The sequence below is a fragment of the Cnephaeus nilssonii genome (assembly GCF_951640355.1).
Source record: "Cnephaeus nilssonii genome assembly, chromosome: 1".
NCBI classification, from domain to species: domain Eukaryota; kingdom Metazoa; phylum Chordata; class Mammalia; order Chiroptera; family Vespertilionidae; genus Cnephaeus; species Cnephaeus nilssonii.
Genome location: NC_137072.1, coordinates 107,333,418 through 107,349,560, shown reverse-complemented (window position 1 = coordinate 107,349,560; position 16,143 = coordinate 107,333,418). Strand labels below are relative to the sequence as shown.

The 16,143-nt window shown below is 40.2% G+C and overlaps 1 protein-coding gene across 2 annotated transcripts in view; it reads left to right on the top strand.

Moving 5' to 3' along the window:
- Nucleotides 1–16,143, top strand: part of SLIT2 (slit guidance ligand 2) — a 343,459-nt gene that overhangs the window by 267,895 nt on the left and 59,421 nt on the right. For both annotated transcript variants that reach the window (XM_079795128.1, XM_079795127.1), the window contains 4 exons: nucleotides 703–774; nucleotides 2,331–2,402; nucleotides 4,065–4,136; nucleotides 6,807–6,970. In XM_079795128.1, coding sequence (XP_079651254.1) covers nucleotides 703–774; nucleotides 2,331–2,402; nucleotides 4,065–4,136; nucleotides 6,807–6,970 — 380 coding nt within the window. The remainder of the gene's footprint in view (nucleotides 1–702; nucleotides 775–2,330; nucleotides 2,403–4,064; nucleotides 4,137–6,806; nucleotides 6,971–16,143) is intronic.

Sequence of the window (16,143 nt, the reverse complement as noted above, 5' to 3'; positions counted from 1 at the left end):
TGACTTCCTCCTGCATGCCCCCTACTGGGGATCGAGCCCGCAACCTGAGCATGTGCCCTTGACCAGAATCGAACCCAGGACCCTACAGTCCACAGGCCAATGCTCTATACACTGAGCCAAACTGTCAAGGGTAGGGCAGAGTTTTTAATTAAGACATTTTGTTGTTGGTGGTGGTGGTTTTTAAAATATGTTTTTATTGATTTCAGAGAGGAAGGGAGAGGGCGAGAGAGATAGGATATATTGGTGAGGATATATTCCCAAGAAGATAAGTATGTGTAACCGATGGAACTTTCAAAGACATAGGTTTATTTCCCCTCATACAATGTGTCCATTGTGACTGGCCTGCACGTGCCTTTGTTCTGTGACCAGGCAACAGTCACAGGGTCTGGGGAAGGTCACAAGTCGTACAGGAGAGAGAGGAGAAAGGACATGGGAAAAGTGAGCTCACTCTAAATCTTTTCTGAAGTGAAACTGGCTCTGGTGCCTACACCTCATTGGCCAAAGCAAGGTGCATGAATCGTTGTGAATAACATTATAGTCTATTCCAGAAGGTTGCCTGATGCCTTGTTATTTTCAGGTAAAAGCTGAGCGCTAAAATTGTTGCTATGACCTTGAACAAATAGACCTTCTCTTTCTATGAAACATGTATATTTCCATTTCTGTGCTAACAGTAGACTCCATTTCCTTCTTTTTCTCTTTCAGAGACTTAAGTAACAACCGAATAAGCACCCTTTCTAACCAGAGCTTCAGCAACATGACCCAGCTCCTTACCTTGTGAGTGTGAAAGTGCGGTACCGAGTTTTCAATAATTCACTGGGCACAGTGCATTTTCTAGGCACTGGACATTCCTGGTAAACAAGACAGATAGCATTTTTACCCTTGAGGAATGTAAATACTTGCTGGGAGAAACAGACAAATAATACCTCAATCAGCCAACAAACACAGACATTACAAAAGGTGTTGGGTTCTATAAAAGACAGAAGGGATATTTACACCTGTGGTGGGTTTAGGAGAGATGCTTAAGCAAATGTATGCAGAAGGTCACCTTCAGGAGGGCATAGTTGATGCATCAGCACCTGTGGAGGTAGGAAGCTTTCTGGGCTGTACTTAGGAAATATATACCATACTTTCCGGCGTATAAGATGACCTTTTATCCCAGGAAAATCTTCTCAAAAGTCAGGGGTCTTATACGCCGGAAAATACGGTATTTACAATTTGGAATTAAAGTGAGTTATTGCCAAATGATGGGTGGGTTACTGTATTTTCCGGTGTATATGACCCCCGACTTTTGAGAAGATTTTCCTGGGTTAAAAGGTCGTCTTATACACCAGAAAATATGGTAGGTTGTTTCATTAAAACAGTACAATATTTTTTAAATACTAGAATCCCGGTGCACGAAATTTGTGTACTGGGGGGTTGTCCCTCAGCCCAGCCTGCACCCTGCGGGATCGGGCCTAAACTGGCAGTCGGACATCCCTCTCATAATCTGGAACTGCTGGCTCCTAACCACTCGCCTGCCTGCCTGATTGCCCCTAACCGCTTCTGCCTGCCAGACTAATCGCCCCCTAAGCACTCCCCTGCCAGCCAAATCAACGCCTAACTGCTCCCCTGCTGGCCCAATGGCCCCCAACTGCCCTCCCCTGCCAGCTCAATCGCCCCCAACTGCCTTTCCCTGCAGGCCTGGTTGCCCCTAACTGCCCTCCCCTGCAGGCCATCTTGTGGTGGCCATCTTGTGATGATGTGGGGGTGACCATCTTGTAATGACGTGAGGGCAGCCATCTTGTGATGATGTGGGGCAGCCATCTTGTGGCAGCCATCTTGTGATGATGCCAGGGTGCGAGGACCACCTACGCTTTTATTAATACAGGTAGTCCTCGGGTTACATCAGACTCAACTTATGTCATTTCGTGGTTACGTCACCATCTCCCATTTACAGTATTTATTTTTTTTAAAGTTTTGTTATTTCTACGTATGTACATATGTGCTTTATGTTTTTTATTTAATTACTACAAGTAACGGTCAGGGATTGTTATCTTTCTTTTAAATTTTGTTACTGTTTCACTTCATTACTGCTGTGTATGTGCTCCATGTGAGTGACGACGTAGGTGCTTATGTAGATGAGTTCCGACTTATGGCAAAAAACGAGTTATGTCACGCCATAGGAATGGGTCTCTGACGTAACCCAAGGATTGCCTGTATAGATTATGTGTCAATATTCTCAGTTTATTATATACTAAAATAACCTTCTTCTTAGCCACTTGATTTTAAAAATGACATCCGGCCCTTTTGGGATGCCTGAGTAAGACCACTTGGCTTCTATATGCTTTCAGGATTCTTAGTTACAACCGTCTGAGATGCATTCCTCCGCGAACCTTTGATGGATTGAAGTCTCTTCGATTACTGTAAGCATCTGCTGTTCAACACAGAAACTCTTCTCAGGGATTGAGTTGTCTATTTACTACTGGCTTAACTGCTTTGTCGATCCTGGGGTGTGTTCGGTTATATGCATTAGGATTTACTACAAATCTGGAAACCATATCTAACTACATCATTGTTCATCAGCTTTAATTTGGACAATATAATTTTATCTTCTGTCGTGTTTTTGCTATAGTCGTTTATTTGTGAAATATACAATATTTAGAGGTATGCTTTACATAGAGCCAACTAATTTTGAAAGAAATGTAGGAAATGCTGTCTTTGCTGATTACATAATAAGTGAATTTTTAAAGTATATAAAGTAAAACATGGTCCTCAAGCCCCGTACCCTCCCCAAGAGTTTACCATTATCCAATTTGATGTTCTTTTCTGGTCCTCCCTTATACGCATTTGGTTTTTGTTTGTTTTTGTTTTTAATAAATATTTCTTGATTTCAGAGAGGAATGGAGAGAAAGAGAGGGAGATAAATATCAGTGATGAGAGAGAATCATTGAACGGTTGCCTCCTATACACCCTCAACTGGGGATTGAGCCCACAACCCGGGCATATGCCCTTGACCAGAATTGAATCCGGGACCCTTCAGTCCACAGGCTGGCACTCTATCCACTGAGCAAAACTGGCGAGGGCAACACATTTGGTTCTTTTGATGATATACATATTCCCTGGCTATATCAATTTTAAAAGCCATAAATAGGAATTGTTCTCTTTTGGTCACATCTTTACTATCATTTGTTTTACTTCCAAATTTTCATAATTCTGTTCATCACTCTAAAGAACAGCCCACACTTTGGCACAAATGTGCTAGTATTTCAGCAGTGATTTGCGGGGGAAGTTAATGTCAAGTGTACTGGGAGAATACACAATTTACAAATTTATTTTTTCCACCTGCTATTTAATAGAGTATCTGCTTTAAAGCACTCCTGAAAAGATTGGATATTATCAATCCTTTCATTTTCGTCATATGACAAAAGCAACTTTATTCCCCATTTCTGATTTAATTTGCAATTCCAATTACTCAAGCATTTGAATATATTTTGTTTATTGAGCATTTTGTGCTGCTTAATCTATGAGCCTGATCATATCGTTGCCCAATTTTTACTGGGTACTTTGTATTTTCCTTATTAACTTACATATCTTTGTGCATCTAGCATTTGACTTGATAAGTTTGCAGGTCTTTTCACAAAGGAATTATCCCTCGTATCTTATATGTGTTGCAAATGTTTCTCATCCTGTTCTTTATATGTAATCTTTCATAGTATGACTATATTTTATGTTGTCAAAAATTTGTCACTCCTTTTCATTATGGTTACTGAGTTTTACGCAATGATTTTGAAAACCTTTCCTATCCTGTTTATAAAACGGAACTCTTCTGTATTTTCTCTTACTACACTTCAGTTTTATTTTTACATTTAACTCTTCAACCTAGAATTTATTTTATGCATATGACTTGAGGTAGGAACTAACTTTTTGCTTTCTGAAATAGATACCAAAGCTATTTATTGACTAGACCATCTTGTCTGCACTGATTTAAAATGCTTATCATCAACTGAAGTTTCATATACAAACATGAGGATTTTTCAGAACTCTCTGATTTATAGGAAATTTAATTTTCTTTTTTTTTGTTTTAGTTCTTTACATGGAAATGACATTTCTGTTGTGCCTGAAGGTGCTTTCAATGATCTTTCGGCATTATCACACCTGTGAGTACCTAGTTCTTGATGTGGGTTTAGGCTCCAACTGTCCCTGGCAAGCGAGTTTGCAACACTCATTGTCTGCTGCCCCTTTTATTGTCACATCATCACGTGAATGGTCCCATTTTAAAGAAAGGGTAAAGATTTTCAATGTAGATATGGTGAACTCCACAAGATAGCCTTCATATATTCTTTTGGCCCATACCCCCCATTAGTTGAGTTCTCTTTGCTTACCCAACGTCCTAGCCAATGCCTTTGCTCTTGATGTTCTCTGATTCTAAAATATTGGCTCTCCTTCCATTCATTCTCTCCAAACCCAGTTGTTCTAAGACACATCCCAAGTATCACCTCTTCCATGAAGCCTACCCTGATTGCCTCACACAGGATTCATTTATTTAGCCAATATTACTCAGCAATGACTATGGTTCCATGCAGAAATAAATGAGGTAGTGATCACAACTTTATAATGGGGTAGAGGGCAATAGCCAAATCCTCACATTTGGGTGAAACACTTTTGTTTGTGTTCTTTGTTATAGCAGCCATTTGTACCTCCATATTTCCTGGAAGTGCAATTTTAAAGAATTAAAAATATGGGATAAATGGTGTCCAAAAACTCAGCTGGGTCAAATTTCATGATTCTGTTATTTTCACTTGTACTGTTAAGGCCATGGCCAACCTGGACGGAGGTTGGGGGAACGGTCCTGGGAACCACAGCCTTCCTGGGGCAGGCTGCCTGGGCATTCCCGGGGAGCGGTTCTCTGCTTTGGCTTAAATATCAGTGTCACTGGGCTCCCATTTCCCCAGAGAGGTTGCCTGCCATGTTCCCTCTTGGTTTTGCTCTTCCCTCCCAAACCCACCAAACCCCAAGATAAGACTGGAGCAAATTGAGAAAGGGGGATGGGCGGAGGATAGGAGTTAGTTGTCAATCGTGCTACATCTGAATGTGGCTTATGGGGCTGTGTTCTTCACGCAGGCATTGCACATCTGATTGTTTGGTGCCTACAGTTAAAAAGCCTTCCAACTAAACGATTAGGTCGCAGGAGGCAAGACCTCCATGTTTTCCATATTTGAACCCCAGCACCTCAAAGTCAACATCAGGACCACTCAGGGGTGTCATTTGCCTGAGACACGATGTTAATGAAAGCCAGTAGCTCAAGGTGCAAGACTGTGGTGCTCTCTGGCAGACCAAACCATGCAGCATAAAAAAGGAAGCAGCCGTCCCATCCGCTAGGTCAGGATGATGGCGCAGGAAGGGCTGCCCTGGGCAGCGTGGCTCGAGCTCAGGGAAGCATCCCTTTGTGTGGCCGCCCCGCTCACAGTGAGGGCAACTTGAACTTCTTTGTCCTGTGTTCCGTTCACTCACGTATTTAATGTATGTGTTTGTCTCTTACTCCCTAGATTATAAACAGCTCTGCTCTAGTCACTTTTTTGCTGCACCCCTCACATAGTAAGGACTTAGCAAGTGTCACTAAGGAAGAGACTGAATGACTCAAAAACATCATTTTGCTCATTTTTTATTTGAAAAAAGAGTTTGAATCTGACATAGTTAGGAGCATAACATTTACTCCAGTTTTCTGGTTAGAGCTGGGCATTAAAGTTACAATGTAAAGTATTGTAAAATATTTTGCAAGCATATTTTGGGGTTTTCTAATAAAACAGTAACTTTAATTTTGTGTAGACCTAAAATGTTATTAATCTGAAGTTAATTATCCATCAGAATTAATCAGTTTTTAAATGTTGTTTTATGTATCTCTGTGCCCAAACTTGGCAATTTTACAAACCCAGTGGTTAACTTATTTGGCCTCAGGTTCGTAATCTGTAAAATGCTTTATTAATACTATTGACATCAGAGAGTTGCTCTTTTGGATAAAATGATGTAATTCGTGTAAATACACAGCTTAGCACAGCTCCTGTCTATGGGATGATGCAGTAAATGTTAGCTATCACCTTGATTACTTTTCCTATTGCTACTGCTGCTTGTGTGAGTAGGAACCAAAGTTCCGAAATGAAACACTTTGTAAAGGGACCTTCATCCAATGACGGTCTAAATCAGCTCTGGCAAACTAGGTCTCTGTTTTCCCAGGCACTTTCTGATCTTTGTATCTGTGTGCCCACTGGTTTTTACCCTGGAACATCCTCACAGCCTTTCCCACCTACTTGACTCATCTAAAGGCTTAGAGATTTTAACCACCAGTCCCCCAAGGAGTTATCCTCTGTCTACAGTCCTCTTGTAAATCCTTCTGCTAGAGCATTTCTAAAGGAAGTGTGTGTGCGTATAGGTTAATCTCCCTCGCAGAAGGCATTCTTGGGAGTTAAAAGTAATGTAGGTTTCATATTGGGGTCCCCAGAACCCAGCATCGTGATTGGGTTCTCATTAAATAATCGGCGAATAAAGGAAGCGTTGATCTCCACCCAATTTAAACCTGTCTCTGCAAATACCTGGACACTATCTAAATTTCAGGTACTCCTTAACACTAGTGACAATCCACTAAATTTCAGTTGCACATAATCCAGAAAAATGGATAACCCAATGTCTTCATTTTCTTCTAAGTTGTTTTTGTCAATAAATCTATAGGGAATTTCTACTGAGCATCTCTTGATGTTCCCTTAGGAAATAATACACGTGTGTGTGTGTGTGTGTGTGTGTGTGTGTGTGTGTGTGTGTGTGGTGTTTTTCAGAGCAATCGGAGCCAACCCTCTCTACTGTGACTGTAACATGCAGTGGTTATCCGAGTGGGTGAAGTCGGAATATAAAGAACCAGGAATTGCCCGTTGCGCCGGACCCGGAGAAATGGCAGATAAACTGTTACTCACAACTCCCTCCAAAAAATTCACCTGTCAAGGTATGGTATTTAATCGTTTGTATTTCTGTCAATAAATATTTGCGATGTTCATTTCAAAACAAACAAAAAATACTATTTGCTGCTAGATTTTAAAGGTATAGCTGAAAAGCCCCAGTAACTACTGTTTCCACCCACGCTTGGGCAAGACAGAGCAGGTACCTGAGGCACTCAAGTAAAGAATTAGGCTTTTCAAATAAATTGCAGAAATAGTCCATTGGAAATGACTAAGTGTTCTTTAAATTGCATGAAGGAGTGAAGAGTGCACAATTTCTGGAACTTCCTCTCCTAGCCTCTAACAAGTGAAATGTTTTGCTTTTGCTTTGTCTGAACATGAGCCCTGCTCACAGAGCTGCCAGGGCCCTGTGGCCTCCTGACGCCAGGTAAGGCGATGAGCCACCGTGTCAGGCCAAACCTCCCTCTGGCCTCTCGTGCTGCCCTCTTCCTGGGATAATATGGCTGTGGCTTCCTTCCTTCCTTATGTCCCTTGTTTCCCCTTTGTTTTATGTATTTGTGAATTTGCAATAGCATCTTATTAAAAACATTCTTCTATTGTTACAAGAATAATATATACCCAACATAGAAAAACCTAAAGAATACATTGTAAACAATAAGAAACATTTCATTTCTGAATAAAACTAAAATGAATCATTAATCCCAATACCTAGAGGTAAACATTATTAAACTTGTTTTGTGTATTTTACATGTTTTCTAGTCAAATGCATGGGTTTATTTTTTATTTATTTTTAAATATATTTTTATTGATTTCAGAGAGGAAGGGAGAGGGAGAGAGAGATAGAAACATCAGTGATGGGAGAGAATCATTGATCAGCTGCCCCCTGCGTGGCCCACACTGGGGATGGAGCCCTCAACCCAGACATGTGCCCTGACCAGGAATCAAACTGTGACTTCCTGGTTCATAGGTCGACACTCAACCACTGAGCCACACTGGCCGGGCTCAAATGCATGGATTTAGATTCCTTACTAAAGATGGGATAGAGTTTACTGTCATTCTTAATTTGTAGATTTTCAAGAAGGCCACTTATCATTACTAGATGGAGGAGAGAAATTATTGAAAATGTTAAATGTATAATCAGTAAATGTTTATTAAACATGTTTTATGTGTAAAACTAAATCCTAGATATCATGGAATATATAGAAGTTCGTGTTATGTTCTTGCCTTCCAAGGCTTAAAAACCAAGCTGAAAAGATAAGTTCCAATGTTTGCACCGTTAGGTGGGAAAAACGTATCTAAGTAGGTCATAGTGTACATTGGGTCACAATGGGTCATAGTGTGCATGGGTCACAGTAGGTCATAGTGTGCATGGGTCACAGTGGGTCATAGTGTGCATGGGTCACAGTGGGTCATAGTGTGCAGGGGGTCACAGTGGGTCATAGTGTGCATGGGTCACAGTGGGTCATAGTGTGCAGGGGGTCACAGTGGGTCATAATGTGCAGGGGGTCACAATGGGTCATAGTGTGCAGGGGGTCACAGTGGGTCATAGTGTGCATGGGTCACAGTAGGTCATAGTGTGCATGGGTCACAGTGGGTCATAGTGTGCAGGGGGTCACACTGAGTCATAGTGTGCATGGGTCACAGTGGGTCATAATGTGCATGGGTCACAGTGGGTCATGGTGTGCAGGGGGTCACAGTGGGTCATGGTGTGCAGGGGGTCACAGTGGGTCATAGTGTGCATGGGTCACAGTAGGTCATAGTGTGCAGGGGGTCACAGTGGGTCATAGTGTGCAGGGAGTCACAGTAGGTCATAGAGCGCAGGGGGTCACAGTGGGTCATAGTGTGCAGGGGGTCATAGTGTGCAGGGGATCACAGTAGGTCATAGTGTGCAGGGGGTCATAGTGTGCAGGGGGTCAGTAGGTCATAGTGTGCAGGGGGTCACAGTGTGCAGAGGGTCACAGTGTGCAGGGGGTCACAGTGGGTCATGATGTGCATGGGGTCACAGCGTGAAGGCTGAGGCCCTGCCTGACTTACCCTGGGCTAAAACCAGGTTCACTTTGCAGCAGTTATGGAACAGTTTAGCTACACTGTGCCTTGTTTTCTCCTGTGTAAGCAGAGGCGATGACAGTACCTACCCAAAAGAGCTTTGTTAACACTAGATAAATCATTACATGTGGAATCTTTAATTTAAAAAAGCCAATTTTGCCCTAACTGGTTTGGCACAGTGGATAGAGCGCCGGCCTGCAGACTGAAAGGTCCCAGGTTTGATTCTGGTCAAGGGCATGTACCTTGGTTGCGGGCACAACCCCAGCAGGAGGTGTGCAGGAGGCAGCTGATCGATGTTTCTAACTCTCTATCCCTCTCCCTTCCTCTCTGTAAAAAATCAATTTTATAGAAAGAAAGACTAAATGGTGGTTACCAGGGGCTGCAGGAAAGGGAAAATGGGGAGCTGTAGGTCAAAGGCTTCAAACTTTCAGTTATAAGAAGAATAAGTTGAGAGGATGGAATGTTCAGTATGATCACAGTAGTTAATAATACAATGTTGGCCTGGCTGGTGTGCCTCAATGGTTGAGTGTTGACCTATGAACCAGGAGGTCATGGTTCAATTCCCGATCAGGGCATGGGTCAGGGCACATGCAGTCTTGACCCCTAGTTGGAGGCATGCAGGAAGCTGCCTATCAATGATTTTCTCTCTTCGTTGATGTTTCTCTCTCTCCCTCTCCCTTCCTCTCTGAGAATGATAATAATAATAATAATAATAATAATAATAATAATAATAATAATACAATGTTGTATACTTGAAAGTTGCTGAGTATATCTTGAGTAATCTTACCACAAACAAAAATGTTAACTATGGGAAGTGACAGATGTGTTAATTATCTTAATTCCACAATATTCATGTATATCTCCTCATCACATTGTACACATTAAATATATGTCATTATATTCGTCAATTATCCCTCCATAAAGTTGGGGAGGAAAGATTAGTTGAATTAAATATATATGTAAAACACGTTACCTTATACACAGGAAGCACCTAACATAGGTTAACCACTAATTTTATTATAATTCTTCAAAAAACCAACAAACATGATGATGGACTCTCCATGATTTATTGATTAAAGAAGGGATTTTCAAAACCTATATTCCCTACATACATTTTTAACTTGTCATCTGATGCTTTTTTCCATAGCTATAAATGGTTGCAAAATATGTCATTTGCAGTGCACTATAATGTTTGACCCTTTAAAACAAAATTCTGCCGTTATTCTTTTAAATGTATTTGGTGGAATCTACATATAAGTCTACATATAACAGCTAATTTTAAAAGATAAAAACAAGATCCTTCTTTTTCCTTGCACTTATGTTTTTCTCCTTGAATTTCTATTTCCAGTACCTCAGAGAATTATATCGTTCTTTGTTACAAAAAAAGTATATATAATTAAAATTTTAAAAAGTTTCCTGCCATCAAAAATCTGTGGGTTTTTAAATTTTTTCTCTTAAATTAATTACTTCCATTAATACCCGAACCATTGATTGGGACACCATTGATTGGGATAACAAAATTATTTACCCATATTTTAATATTGTTATTGAAAGTAGAATGTTATTGGAGATGCCTCTCTGGGATTATGTGCACTGACTGCAAGAGCCTTTGAGATAACCAGTATTTTACATTGTTCTTTGGTGACTCCGTTTCCTTGGGCCGTGCCCTATGGCGAGTTCCTGGTGGGCTGAGAGGTGCCCTATCCTTTGTAAAGTGGAGGTGATTGTCAAAGGGAAAGTGAAACTGGCATCACTCTTATTCTTAGGAATGTTATTGGGCAGAATGGCTTCAGAAAGATTGCGTGGGGGAAGTTGAGAAACTGCAGATTGATTCTATTACACTTCTCTGTGCTCAAGGATACATGTACTCTATTTTGAAAAATGCTAGTGCTTCTCTGTATTTCCTAAAGTTTAGAGTTTGCCAGAGATATTTTTCAGGGGGAAAAAATAGTCATGGTAACACAAATTTGAGAAAAGCTGCATACTTATATTCCATCCTTAGAGCATCCTGGTTCCCATTCATTGATTAAATGTTCTCAAATCCAAACACATGCATGTATTCATATATACATACATACATACAAGTCTGTTTAACTCAAGATTTATCTAACTGACTTACCTTTTTTGTTCATTTGGTTAATGACGATGGAGTCTCCGGTACTTACTGTCGTGTGAATGGAAATGTGCGGGAGGGGATATTGGCCTATCTGCCTGGTAGAACTTGGTGCAATGATGGAAATACGGTATGTCTGTAATATCCTGTATGGTAGCCACTAGCCATAGTGGTTGTTGGGCACATAATGTGGCGAGTGCAACTGAGGAAGTGCATTTTAAATTTTATGTAATTTAAATGTGAATGTCAATCGCCACTTGTGGCTAGTAGCTACCATACGGGGTAGAAGAGTTGCTACAAGGGCTCAGAGGCAGGTGGCTGTGAAGGGTGAGTGTGCAGGTGTGTCTAAGCCAGCTGTGTGGAGAAGCGGACGAGTGTGGGACCGTGGTGCTCCTGGGCGGAACTGCAGGAGCAGAGCTGAGCAGGAGCCAAGCGCCGGAGGGGTCCCAGGGCCTCCAGGAAACGGTTGAACTGAGACTGGTTGACAGATGATTTAAGGGCTTAGGCTTCTCAGCAGGATTATGGCAGTCTAGTTTAATATTCACTAAGTTATCAAACTAACTGATTCTGTCATGTCCAAGGTGCTACCCTAAGCTGGATAGCAAACACCATGGGTGTGCGCCAGTTGGCCAGCAGTGTAGGCATTCAGAAGTCAACAAATACAGCACAATTGCATTTAGCAGACTTCAGGATGTACTCACTGTTGCTATACCTGAATACAATTAAGGTTCTGGGCTAGTTCAACATTTATAACATTTCAGATTGGATCTCTGCCCATATTGCCACTACTACTAAAAATAATAGCGACAGCGAAAGCCAGTTTGTACTGAGCAGTTTGCATTGTGCTGAGACTTTTATGTAGATATTTATCTCTCAATTTTCACATCATTCCTCTAGTAGGTACAATTATTTCCACATTTGAGAGAAGAAAATACTGTAATGTAGGAGATGATTTAATTAAAAATCACTCATCTGCTGAGTGAAGGAGCCAGACTTGAGCCCTGTCTGACTGCAGAGCTTGCCGCTGAAGTTGATGTCCTAATTTTCAGTAAAAATATTCTCAAAGCAAATGATCACTATAAATAAGATGCGCCCCCCCCCACTATGGAGAAAATGAAAGTTTGAACCACTCACATGCTGCTAGACATATTTACATAATAAATGGATTGGTAGGAGGCAAAGTGGCCTAATTTTCAATTAGAATAATTCAGTGTAGAAAATCTGAGTGCTTAAAAGCGATAAAATGATGCTCCTTAAATACTTTATAATTTGAATTGTTTATATTTTAATGAAACTTTCCTGTAGTTATGCCAGTTTAATGTGTTTTATTTTATTCATGAAAACATGTAAGTACATACTCCTCCTATTAAGGTTTGTAAATACATAATTTCAATTACAACAAGAAGATGAATATTCTTTATTTGAAGACATGTTTACATGGCTATAATTAAATATAATTTAGGGGTTTTCTCTGCTAGGAAAGACTGGGCTACTATTTTGAGTCATTAATTTTTTCACAACAATTTTTATCCTACATTTTCAGAGTAATTTTTTTTTTATGGTATAGTTTCACCAGAGCAAACTCGTGAGTCCATGGATATTATCAAGCTCCCTTTTTAAATAAAATTAAAAACAATGGAAGAAACTAATGAGATGAAATAGATGACCAGAGCATATTGAATTAATACCCTTTAAAACATTCTTGAGTGGGAAACAAATGGGTCTGACTTGTTTTTGTAACCCATAGGTCCTGCTCTCATCTTTCAAATATCAGAGGAAATTAGAATGATTAAGCAGCTCACAATAAGGCCGAGGTTTTTGCCCTCCCCAGGTTTTCATTGAGAAAGTCAGCATGGGATGTAGAATATTTTAATGTCTAATATTCCCCGTATTGCTCTTGGTTCAGGAAGATTTAGCTACACAGACAACTACACAGTTCATGTTTAATGTGACATACATTTATTAAACCCTTGAATGTGCTAAGGAGTGAAGAATCTAATGCAAATGAATGATGTGTTCCTTCTTTCTTTCAACAAATATTATTTGACTTCTTGTTATGCACAAGTCATAGATAGTTCTAAGGTGTTAAGAATATAACAACAATAAGTAAAACAGAAAAGAAACCCAACTCTGCCCTCATGGAGCTTAGAGTTTATCAATGGGTTTATTTAAATAGATAATTCCAAAACAATATGGAAATTTGGTGATAGGAAAAAATATGTGTGTGTATACATATGTATATGTATATGTACGTATATATGATATTAATGTTATATATTCACACCAAACAATTATGGAACTACTAGAGGCCCGGTGCACAAAATTTTGTGCACTGGTAGGTGGGGGTTCCCTAAGCCTGGCCTGTGCCCTCTCATAGTCCAGGACCCCTCGGGGGATGTTCGCCGGCTGGCTTAGGCCCGCTCCCTGGGGAGCAAGCCTAAGCCGGCAGTTGGACATCCCTCTTGCAGTCCAGGACTCCTCGTTCCTTACTGCCTGCCTGCTGTGGAGGCGGGAAAGGCTCCCACCACCGCCACTGCGCTCGCCAGCCATGAGCCCTGCTCAGGGCTTCTGGCTGGGTGGTGCTCCCGCTGTGGGAGCACACTGACCACCAGGGGGCAGCTCCTGCATTGAGCATCTGCCCGCTGGTGGTTAGTGTGCATCATAGCAACCGGTCATTCCACAGTTTGGTCAATTTGCATATTAAGGTTTTATTATATAGGATAACTGATACCACCACCAGACCTATCAGGCCATCGGGAGATTCTCATACTGAGTCAAGTGGAGCTGAGGGTGAGATGAGAGGGAAAGGCCCAAATGGGCTGTCTGGTAGCCATGAGCTCAAAGAAAGAGGCAGAGATATGGTGTCAAAGTTCCTCTTTTAGTAAAGGTCAGCGAAAGGGTCAAGAAAACTTGGGGCTCTTTTGTATCCCATTGTGTTCAACATTTTACCACAACATGGTTGTCTCTTCCTCTAATTTTATATGTTAAGAATCTTCTAGATTCTGGAATTCCTGGGGGAAATTCTGCATCTTCCAGCAATTACATTGTAATATTGTTGTTTTTCTCAGCAAGGGCAACATCTTCTTTTCGGGGGAGTTTTTAACAAGCTGGAGGTCTTTTATGTCTCAGAATTATTGGTTGCTATTGTCTTTAGTGACTGAAATAAAGTATGAAGGCAATTAAATAATTTAGCCCAAATTAGAAATAATAAAAACTCAGTATATAATTTTTTAAGTAGCCTTAGAACTTTGTCATTTTTTTATGTTTTTATTGGCACTACTAGCACATAGTTATAACTTTGAAATAACCTTATGTTTGGGGAATTATGACTTTCTTGCTTGCTAAAGAAATATTCAGGTGTGTACTAGTTATTTGCCCAAAACACCATCTTTAAAAAACAAATAAAAACAAATAAAGGAGGGGAGTAAAAGGGGAATGGGGGACATCTGTAATACTGTCAGCAATATATATGTTAAAAAATAAATTGTAATAAAACAAATACCTTTACAGACTAAAAAATAAACAAGGACTGTTTTTATTATACATTTTAAATTTTAAAACACTGAGATTTTAGCAGACATTTATTTTCATAAGTGATGAGAACCAATGATTAGTACTTTTTCTTAAATAAATACATCCACATTCTCTCTGATGCAATAATTCCATAAAATAATTATTTCTATTTTCCATTTAAATGCAACTCAAGAAATTCATTTACTGGCCTAAGGTTGCATGTGTATGTAGCAAATGGCCAAGTCAGGTGATTCCAGGGGTGTAATTCCCAGCCTTTGTTTTTTAACCATTTATGAGATTTTTGTGCAGATTTGTGGGATTTTAACCCCCTGTTATCTCATGACCATCCCCACCCCTCCAATGAAACTATACAGATACCAGTGACTTCCATCTTGACTATTTCAGTGGCTTCTTTTGTTACTTTCATTTGCTCTTTTTTAATCTTAGACAGATAGCTGTTGCCACTACTCTTTTTTGCACATTCTCTTTGCCTTTATTCCTATGCTGACTCCTCTTACCACTCTTTTGTAACCACTCTTTTTTTTTTATTTTGTTTAAGGTACTTCAAACAGTAGTACATATGTCTCTCTTTTTTTTCCCCACTGACCACCAGCACTTGCCCTCGTCCCCCTGCCCCCAGTGTCTTGAGTCTGCTGGTTGTGCTTATATGCATGCATTCAAGTCCTTCGGTTGATCTCTTACCGCCCCCCCACCCCAATTTTCCGCTACCTTCCTGCTGTAGTTTGACAGTCTGTTCTATGCTTCTTTGCCTCTGTCTATTTTTATTCAACAGTTTGTAATGTTCTTTATTATCCATACATGTGTGATATCATGTGGTTTTTTACCACTCTTTAATATTAACACATGTGGGGTCCTCTCCTTAGCCTTATTAAATTAATTGATCTCAACCTCATGGCTTCAAATATCTAGTCATGACTTTTCTTTTGAACTTCAGATGCATATTCTCACGCACTTAGTGAATTACTCCCCTTGATCGCTTGCAGAAACTTAAAACATATTCCAAAACATACATTCCCATTACCCACATCCTCACACAACTGCATTCTGTATTTGATACAAATATGTCTCTAGAAACTCAAGTATTTCACTTGGCTTTGAATTCCCAAAACTTAGCAGAGTGTCCTGCACACAATAGATTCTCAATAAATATCTGATAATCGAATGACTTAATGATGGAATTTTAAAATATGTGATTGATATTCATTCTTAAGAAATGCAATAATGTAATAGCAAGTGGAGTGCAGAATATTTGGTTTTAAATAAAAACCTCCTCTTATTAAATTGTGCCTAACCTCAAATACCCCCTACATTTTATTTTTAGTTGTCTTTGACATAACTCAGACTTCTTACAAGTGTAGTGCTAGATGATTTTGTTATTTGACTCATGTTTCCAAGGGATACCAGAATGAAGGCAGGCTCTGGGATATAGCTAGGAATTTGTGTCTGGGGTTTTCAGCCATAAATCAAAGTGAGATACGATTCTCAGTGGGTGGCAGTACTGGTGTCAGGTGCGCAGCTCGTGATTTG